This window comes from Anneissia japonica, unplaced genomic scaffold (genome assembly GCF_011630105.1).
Source record: "Anneissia japonica isolate Jap-2015-1 unplaced genomic scaffold, ASM1163010v1 scaffold4270_len103479_cov137, whole genome shotgun sequence".
NCBI classification, from domain to species: Eukaryota; Metazoa; Echinodermata; class Crinoidea; order Comatulida; family Comatulidae; genus Anneissia; species Anneissia japonica.
The window spans coordinates 74697-84375 of NW_022705184.1; the positions used below are offsets into that span (position 1 = coordinate 74697).

A 9679-nucleotide genomic window follows, 5' to 3' on the forward strand; every position below is an offset into this window, starting at 1 on the left:
TATAAATATAGAATAATTTTTATAACAATATATTTTTAAGTAAAAAATGTTTTAAGGGATCTCAAAGGAGTCCCTATCTAGTCTTTTTCTGCTTGTTCACTACATCCTAGCTGAGCTTTTCATTCTGTATTTAGCTGTGGTGCATATGACAATGAAATAGCATTGCCTCTAAATAAAGACAATCGAATGAATTCAATGAGGTACCTCATTAAATTGTGTCCCTCCTATAAGCCAAATGCCTTTATTATTTTGTTGAAAATTTAAAAAAGTTTCTTTCCATGTTTTAAGATGATCTGACCACTAGTGTTTGTGGTCTCTCTTGTTGAATTCTGCCAGCTGCATGCACAGCTCTCTAAAACTAGCTGTGGAAAAAATCTCAGACTTCCTATCATTTTCTTTGTCTGTAACATCATTTAAAGCCGCAGTTGCGCTGGATTTTCATCTCATTCATATTACTATTTTTGATTAACTGTCAAAAAATGTATTCACCTTTACTTGTTCCAAATTATATAAACATTTTTCATAAATATTTTCATCATTTTCTTTCTAGTTTTCTAATAAATCTTTATCAAATATGTAACTAGACCAAAACATTTAATTATGTTTTTTTTTGCAGACAACAATTGTAAGAGCAATGATTCTTAGTGAGGCTAGTCCTCCAGCTGAACCAGAGCCTGAATCATGCAAAAAGGTATTTTATTTTTCCATTTAAAGATTGAATATTTGTTCATGAATAACAAACTTACAGAATTGTCCAAATAAGTTATAGAACAATTGTACTTATTCTTCAGGTGTTGAAGTTTCTTGAGACTGTGTTTGAGTTACACAATGTTAATGATAGGAGAGGAATACATGTTAATTTGTGCATCCCCTGCCCTTGTAGTAAGAATACTGAACATATGCAGATACTGGGAGATTTTAAACAAGACTTGCTTCCATGTGGACGAGACCGAGTGAGAATAACACGCTACCAACAATTATTTGGAGATGGTAACAAAACTGAAAAAGGTTTGTGGCAAAATCAATTGTTTTACAATATGTAATTTGTTTGGGAATTCTAAAATGCATTCACCTTAACATTTCGTTTAGTTACTTATTTCCTTTGATTTGGATTCTGTGTTGAGTTTCTGTTTAATAAAAAGAAAGCCTACAAATTCCATCTACATGTTGTTCCTAGAGGTCTGCATAATAGCGAAGCTCATCTGTAGGTTTCTGATGAGGCCAACATATATGAGGCCAACATATATGAGGCTAACACATAGAAAAACTCTAGATGTTGGTAATTTAAACCAGGAAACACTGAGGTTACCAGTATTAGTGTATAGAAAATACAGCACCATGAAATAAGCATGTTTCATTGGCAAAAGTTCAAGGCAATGAAATTGAATGTTTGGATTTCAAGAGGGATGCAAAGAATCAATAAAAATGCTTTGTGCTGCCATTGTAGTTCTCATACATCTGGTCACTAATGCCAAGAACTGACCTCATAGCACTGGGGAATAGAGGATAAGATCATAACATCATGTTGCTATTTGAGCACTGTATTATATATCTATTTGTTTATATTTTGTTTACTGTGATATAACCTAATTTGAATATTATACAGTGTATATATATTTATATATAATAAATTAATGTACTATTTCAGGTATTTACCTAACTTTGACACATTGTGGAAGTTATGTGTTTACTTTGAAAGTTTTACTAAACGTCTAAAATGAATTTGTACTTCGTAGGAAGTGTTTTGAATGATAAACAGTTACTCAGATTGTGTGATGCAATGGATAGCAATTGGAGAAGGCTTGGAGTTCAGCTTGGATTAAGCCCTTCAGAAATAGAGAAACTTGAAAGTGACAATGTTCAAGAAAAGGATGCAGTGATGGCAATGTTTGTGTCATGGCAAAATCGACAACCAACTGATATCAATCAGGTATCTGTGATGAGAGCAGCGCTTGATCAACGGGGTTACATTCAACTCGCTGAGCAACTGAGAGATGACTTTGGCCTACCTGAAAACTTCCCTGGTAATTACATCAATTTAAATTCAATGATTTTTAAAGGAGATTATGTTTTTAACATGTCGACATTTTTTATGATCATGTTTGGTATAGAATGATATTCTTAATGTTTATTTTTATGTTAATATGTAACTACAAATGGCATTTTTTTCATAAAGGAAGTGCTTGTTTTGGATCTCCCATGTTTATTACTTGCTTTTGTAAATAATTTTCTGGTAAGCCATATAGTCAGTTCGTTAGGCTAAGTTCAGGCGTTTCAGTTTATAATTTTTACTAATGCTGGTGCACCACAGGGCATAGTTTTAGCTCTTTTAATCTGTTCAGTCTACACTGCTGATTACAGATAATTGATCAAACTCCTTGTCCCAAAATAAAATTTGCTCATAGCACTGCCCTCGTTGGGTTGATAATGGGAGAGGATGGTTCTGAGTATATACAGGAAATAAAAAGATTTATGGAATTGTCATATAAATTTTTTTAAATTGAATGTTTCAAAAAACCAAAGAGATTGTGATTGTGACTTTCACTTTAAAAAAAGGAGTTGAGGCTAGGAAATAGTAATAAAAGTGGGGCTCCAGGTTTAATAATTCTATCAAAATATATTATATAGAACAGTCAATTTACACCTTGCTGATAAGAAGGTGTTTCGAGCATGGTAGTGTGGATTAATGAGCACTGCAAACTGATATACAAGTGGAAGCATTACTCAAATTATGTAGTTAAACATAACTTTCGAAGGCGGGTGTTCGCTAACCACTAAAGAAACACATTGATTTTATAAATTCTTACATAAATTTATCTGATCTTTTCATTTGTAAGGGTTTTATTTTACAAAAATGCCTCATTTTACATTAAATTATAGTAGAACCCACTTTTTGTTTCGGTATTTATGCAGCAACCTGGGGAGACAGTGATATGTTAAAATGGTTCAGGGCAATTTCAACATCCAACAAGGAAAATACATCGTCATTTCTAAATAAGAAGTTATTTCTGAATCAAATGTCAAATAAATGTAAGAGATGAAGGCTGTAAAATGCATAGGCCTATTAAATATATTTGGCTAAGATTTGAATGCACCATTATAAGCAATACCAACACACACTGTCTTGGCCTACAGGAGAACCTGTAGCATTTTTGGATGGGCTAGGCCCTAGAAGGTGGCATTATGGCCTGCTTATAATATTTATACAAACAAAAATCGGCCTATGCCTAATTCTTAATGGTTAGAGTATACTAAACTAAATCGTTGGGACATTACAATCCAAATGGTTCTTCTCAGAACCTAAATACTGTACTGTATTTGCAGCATATATGCCACATGGTGTGTACTGAAAACTTATAATTATTTATTGACATCAATTAACCATGCAAATCTTCAAGACTTATCCTAGTACTTTCTTATTATTAATTTAACTACTTGTATCACTATCAGTTATTGTCTAAGGCATTTTGTTTTACTTTATTCGCATTGTTATAATCAGGTATGAAATTTCCTATAGGATTAATAAAATTACCATCTATCCTTGTATTATAATTTTATAAACAATCATATTGCTTTCTATAGGGTTTCTTCATGATGATGACCTGATGCTTATTAGTAATGGAATTGGCATTAAGTATCCGAAAGTTGCAGTACGTCTTGGTCTTACATGGAGTGATGTGTCATCAGCAAAAACACAGCATCATGGCGATAGTTTTGATTCATCCATGGAGCTGTTGACCAAATGGCGACAGCGACAGACTTATTCCACACATCAACTCCAGATGATGTGCGAAGCGTTAGAACATGAAGGATTTTCCTCTGTTGCGAAGCAACTACGACCTAATGTGGAAGCATCTTCAGTTCTTTGTGAAGGTATTCAAAACAAGCTGATTGCTATTTATCTCTGCAGAAAATTTGTAAATAGTTACATATATCACAGGCTCATATGCAGGATTTTTATTGGGTGGGTGCAAATTTTTAGAAAGTGGACCAAAATGGCTCCATGGGGGAAGGTGCCTAGGGCGAAACACTGCTGGGATCGAGGTAAATGGTGGCGGCAGGATTTGCCCGACTGGAGGTCTGAGGTCCCCGACTGGAAGGGGTGGGGGTGCGGGTCCCTAAGGAAAAAATTGGGCATGGACAGGCATCAGACGAAATCTCTATAAAGTGTTCCAGGGGGCAAAGCCCTAAACATTTTTTTTTTTTTTTGAAAAATTGAGGGGGTATGGGATGACTGGACTTCTAGGAATTGAAATAGAGGGGGCAAGGGAGGGAATTTCACAGATTGAGGGTTATAACACCTCAGCCCACCAACATAGCAATAATATTAACAATATATAGAATCAATAATAAACATATACACACATATTTACAAAGAAAATTAAAAGGCAGCACTCTGAGACTATAACTTAGATGTTATTTATTTAACACAAGCTATCGCTGGCAGTCAATGCCAGCTTTATCAGGTGTGTGAAGTAAAAAATTGAAAACAAAACAGGAAAGAGCTTATGCATACATGATTAACAATAGGTTAATTGCCACTACTACTTATATTGCTTCATTACCACTTTTAACACATATTTACCAAAAATAAAATGGCAAAAATATGGATCAGTATTATGCCCAATGCTGACTAATATTTTTCTTTTATTTCTTAAATGTGACTTTGACAGAATATCAAATATTTGATATTTGACAGAATATCAAATATACCCAGCTTTGTAAAATAATTATATAGGCATATTGGAATGTATTTGTTTTCATCAAGTTTTCATCTGTGTTACATAATTGATGGACATGCAGTATTCATACATTTCCTTTCAGTTTGTTTGGATGATAAAACTTTGCTCAGTATTTGCGATGAAATGAAAAGTGATTGGAAACTTGTGGGTATTCAATTAGGACTGCAGTTATCCGAAATAGACTGCATAGAAAAAGACAACAAACCTGTGAAGAATGCAATAATGAAAATGCTTGTGTCTTGGAGGGATAAACAACCATCCAACATCAACCAACTAACTACAATGAGTTCAGCTCTTGCTGAAAGAGGATATAGTCAGCTTTCTGAGCAATTGACAGGCAACTGGAATTATGAAGTATATTCAGGTAGAAATTTAGTACAATATAATATAATAAATGAAAATAATAAATAAAAAATAATGATATGGTTGTTAAGGAGGTCATATCTTAAAGAATATCTTTTGTATTTTTGCGTAAATAGTAAACCATAGTCAAATATATAATCTTGCTTTGTGTGATATTAGTTGTGTGTGATGCAGCGTGTAAGCATTGTACATTCAATCAGAAAGGCTTTGAAATTAAATTAGATATAGACTTGACAACATTGTTGCTGTGAATTGAGATTTTAAAAAGTCATTAAGAGGTGCATTAAGATAGTGAGAATAGTGCTGATTAATAGGGTTGTATTGTTAAGTCTCTCTGCAAGAATTGGTCCATTGTTTACTGAATAATCATTTAAAGTTTTAACAACATTTTGTGGGTCTGTTATTTTTTATCCATTATGCATAAAGCAAGATGTCTTTGATTTGGAATACAACCTGAAACAGAATGAATAGTTTGCCAAGTCTTGTATATCAATTAATCAATCAATCAACTAACTTTTTATTTCAGATATTATATCCATATCCAGTAAAACCCCTCCTTTAGGACACCCCTATTCAGGGGACACCTCTATTAAGGGGACACTTTTCCGTGAAACGAGAGGCGATATATCTTTTAACAGTGCGGCCAACCCCTGTTATTTAAAGGGACACCCCTATTAAGGGGACACCCCTATTAAGGGGATGGGGACACCCCTATTAAGGGGATGGGGACACTATCTGAGTGTGCCAAATGGTCAAATAACCTCTATTAAGGGGACACTTATTTTTTTGTCTAATGTATCGCAACAAATACAAATTCTCAAAATTAGAAAAAATCACTAAACTTGACACATTTAGAGCAACATATTTAGGAACTTTTACCACCTTTCTACTGCTGATTGTCAAGGGCAAGCTTTTGTTAGACTACGTAATAATATAGGTGTAATTTTTGCCCTACCTGACATGGAAATGTACTGGCCATTTGATCATTTCATTTTTGAAACAGTTATGCCTGTCCGTTGATGACTTTTCTAGGCTCTGCTGACTCGGGGCTTTCATCTTACAACCAGCTCTGACAGACTTAGCACCGCCAGGCTGTTGCTGGCCAGCAGCAAGTCCTTTCTTCTCAGGCCCAGATCTGAGAGCATGGACTGAATCTGATTCTGGCATAATAAATACTTTCAGTTTAAAGGGTAGCAAACAGATTACATATAAAGCACCTAATATCATCTTGAGGATATTTCCCGTACGATTAAAATCGTAACGGTACTGGGTTTGGTTTGTCAAATATGGCTATGCTGGATTAATAAATGGCAAAACATGTGTTCTACAAGTAGTTTGACTTTATTCTTTCTAGTTGAGTTACTTAAAAGTTTTTGCTAAGCCCTTAAGCCCAGTATTCATGGTTTTGAATTAGTTAATGTGCATTTTGTCCAATTCTGCCAAAAGTCAATGTGTTTTCATAAACTGTATTTTATAAGGAGAGCAGCTTGATGTAGTAAAACCATTTACAAACAAATGGTTCAGTGCTTACAACCAACTTTATAAGTAACAGATAATAAATGTATTGTTTGAGTTGATCTTAGATACGGTGTATTTGATGCCATTTTCTCAAGGAATGATTTTAACATTTAAAATTTAATAAATCCTTGTTAATTAATGAACATGCAGTATTTATTCTTTTGCTTGCAGATCGTTTGGATGATAAATCATTGCTCAGTATTTGCGATGAAATCAAGGGTGATTGGAAACTTGTGGGTGTTCAATTAGGACTGCAGTTATCGGAATTAGACTGCATAGAAAAAGACAACAAACCTGTGAAGAATGCAATAATGAAAATGCTTGTGTCTTGGAGGGATAAGCAACCATCCAACATCAACCAACTAACTACAATGAGTTCAGCTCTTGCTCAAAGGGGATATAATTGGCTTTCTGAGCAATTGAAAGGCAACTTTAATCCTGAAGAAGAGTATTCAGGTAAAACTATTTTTTTCAACTATAATTAATAATAGTTTCTAATGTATTTCCAAAAGGTTCCTATAGTGTTCTGCTTTATCCATTATCAATTTAGCAAATTATTTATGTACTGGTATGCATTTAGTCAAAAACAAATCATTTACAGAAACATTATTATAATTGTTAAAGCAATAACTAGTAAAATTTGTATACATTAAATTAGAAATTAATACCTGTAGGATTGATTAGAGCATGACAAATAAAGTGTGGTTCACTTTTGCATTTACCTAATCTATTATATATTAAGCCTATTGTAGAGTGCACTGTTCAATTTGAAACTCTTATTATTCTGAGACCCCTATTAAAGACCGTTTTCAAAGGACTAGATAACAATCGTCAGTCTCTTAACACATAGCTAACCCTGTACGGTAAGTACAGTACACTATAGTATGTAAAATTATGATTTTATGAAAAAAGGTGATGTGAACAACAACTAAAAAAAATTAAATACAAAAAGAATATTATTTATGTTTTGTGTTTTATCATAAATTTATGCATGTCAATCCTATACGATACTACTTTATTGCAATTTGATCAAATATAAAACAAATTGAAGTTGAAAAATCCTATGTTGCTTTCAGGGAATTTCATGCAATGATTTTATATTTTTGCCAGGCATTGAATTGAAATACGAAATTATTCTATTTTAGATCATCAACCTTCAGCATGTGCTTTATGCAGTCTCTGTTCTGATGATGAATTCTCACTGCCAAATCTATCAAACGTTCCACAAGGTATGAATTTCTCAATTCAGTTTTATTATAGTCTGTGGCTATAATACCCACGTATTAATACCCAAATATTTATATAGCGCCAATATCGATGAATTGATCAAAGGTGCTGAGCGTTATTACCCCTGGTCACTGGATAACATGCAATGGTAAACCAGCACAAAGTGCAACATTCTCTGCTCCCTGGGGAGTATACCTAGTCGTTCACTACTTATTTAGCACACGAAACAAATACATTCAATGAAACAACATCCTACCAGGTACCCATTTATACTCCTGGGTAGAGAGAGACAAACATAGATAAAGTGCCTTGCCCAAGGACATAAGCGACTTGCACAGCGAGAGTTTGGAACCTCTGATCTTAAAGGTTGGGAGTCACAAGCCACAACCAATCCGCCAACCGCTTCTATTGTTACACTGTCTTAAACCAATTCCTGATTCATATTGGATGTTACTGTCCTAATTCCATCCATGCAATAACATCCAATCAGAATTAGAAACTGGTTTTTAAGACTGGTGTAACAATACCCATTGCCTATATTATAATACTTTTCATTTAGCAATTAATATAACTTACCTTATCCTTTTATACCTCAATAGAGTGTACAATGGATGAGCAAGACTTCCGAGGGATTCTATTGAAAATATCTGAAAATTTGGATGAAGAAGATCTGTGGGTTTTGAAGGTTGCTCTCACTGATCTTATCAAAGACGCACACACACGTGTTGAAGCAGATCGGGCAACTCAACTCTTTGAGAGTTTGATCAAACAAAATGTCCTGAGCCCAAATGACATGCACATTCTGCCTGAAGTATTCCAGTTAACAGGTTTAAATTATTTGCAGCGATTCATCAAAGGAAGCCCACAGGTGAAGGACATTCCAATTACTTTCTTTTCCAAGTTCCGCCAGTCTGTAGTTGCCTTTGGAAGAGCGCTAACTGCCAGCCTTACAAGAGAGATCGAATATACATTTTTTGGTACAGAAAACTTGTCCAAGAACAAATGGAATCTAATGACGAAACTGGAAATGAATCTTAAACTTTGCAATAACGACAAATCAATAGAGAGCTTTAAAGCAAAATTCAGTAATCATGTAAGCAAATAAGCTAAGATAAATCTATCCAAATACTACAAGAGCTGAAAACAATGCTTATAATTGTAATGTTGGGAATTATACTCTATATAAATGGTATATATATATATATATATATATAAACTGTATAGACAGTTTCTACTTAAATTTTAAAATGTGATTTTGAATTCATTACACTAAAATTATTCTGTAACATATATATATTTATAAGCATTTTCATTATTATTAAGAGGAATCTGTGAGTGCGGAAAAAGTACCCAGGATCTTCTACTTTCTAAGCAGTGCTACTGGATTTCCTTATTAGAAATTTCAACTGATTGGAAGTTAACTTCTTTTCAACATTGATTCAAACAAATTATGACCAATGATGTGAAAATGCATGTTATTTTACATATCATATCTATACATATAAATTGCAAAATTCACAGATAAAGTAATCTAAAAACATTCACATATAAAAAAAACATCAGGGACAACTGCAAAACTAACAATTAAAATAGAACTATTAAAAAAAAAACCCAAAAAACAGAGCTGAAATAAGTTTTTTTACGATGGGTGGCTTATTTGTCGCAAATACGTGAATGGTCTGTTAATCAATGAAGTAAGGAACTAGTCCTATGAAACTGGTATTGAAACTAAATAGTGATATACTGTATTACTAGAAATAAAGTTTCTGCCATGAGAGACAGATTAAGAGGTGGGGGCATGCCAGCTCCCTTATTTTCTACAAACAATT

The 9679-nt window shown here is 33.6% G+C and overlaps 1 protein-coding gene across 1 annotated transcript in view; it reads left to right on the forward strand.

The window, feature by feature from the left end:
- LOC117105395 overlaps positions 1–9679 on the forward strand; it is a 44046-nt gene extending 34367 nt beyond the window's left edge. Inside the window, exons 15-23 of the mRNA XM_033246521.1 lie at positions 617–691; positions 792–1008; positions 1737–2024; positions 3583–3873; positions 4825–5106; positions 6795–7079; positions 7769–7852; positions 8450–9001; positions 9067–9679. Of these exons, the coding sequence (XP_033102412.1) occupies positions 617–691; positions 792–1008; positions 1737–2024; positions 3583–3873; positions 4825–5106; positions 6795–7079; positions 7769–7852; positions 8450–8955 (2028 nt within the window). The 3' untranslated portion in view covers positions 8956–9001; positions 9067–9679. The remainder of the gene's footprint in view (positions 1–616; positions 692–791; positions 1009–1736; positions 2025–3582; positions 3874–4824; positions 5107–6794; positions 7080–7768; positions 7853–8449; positions 9002–9066) is intronic.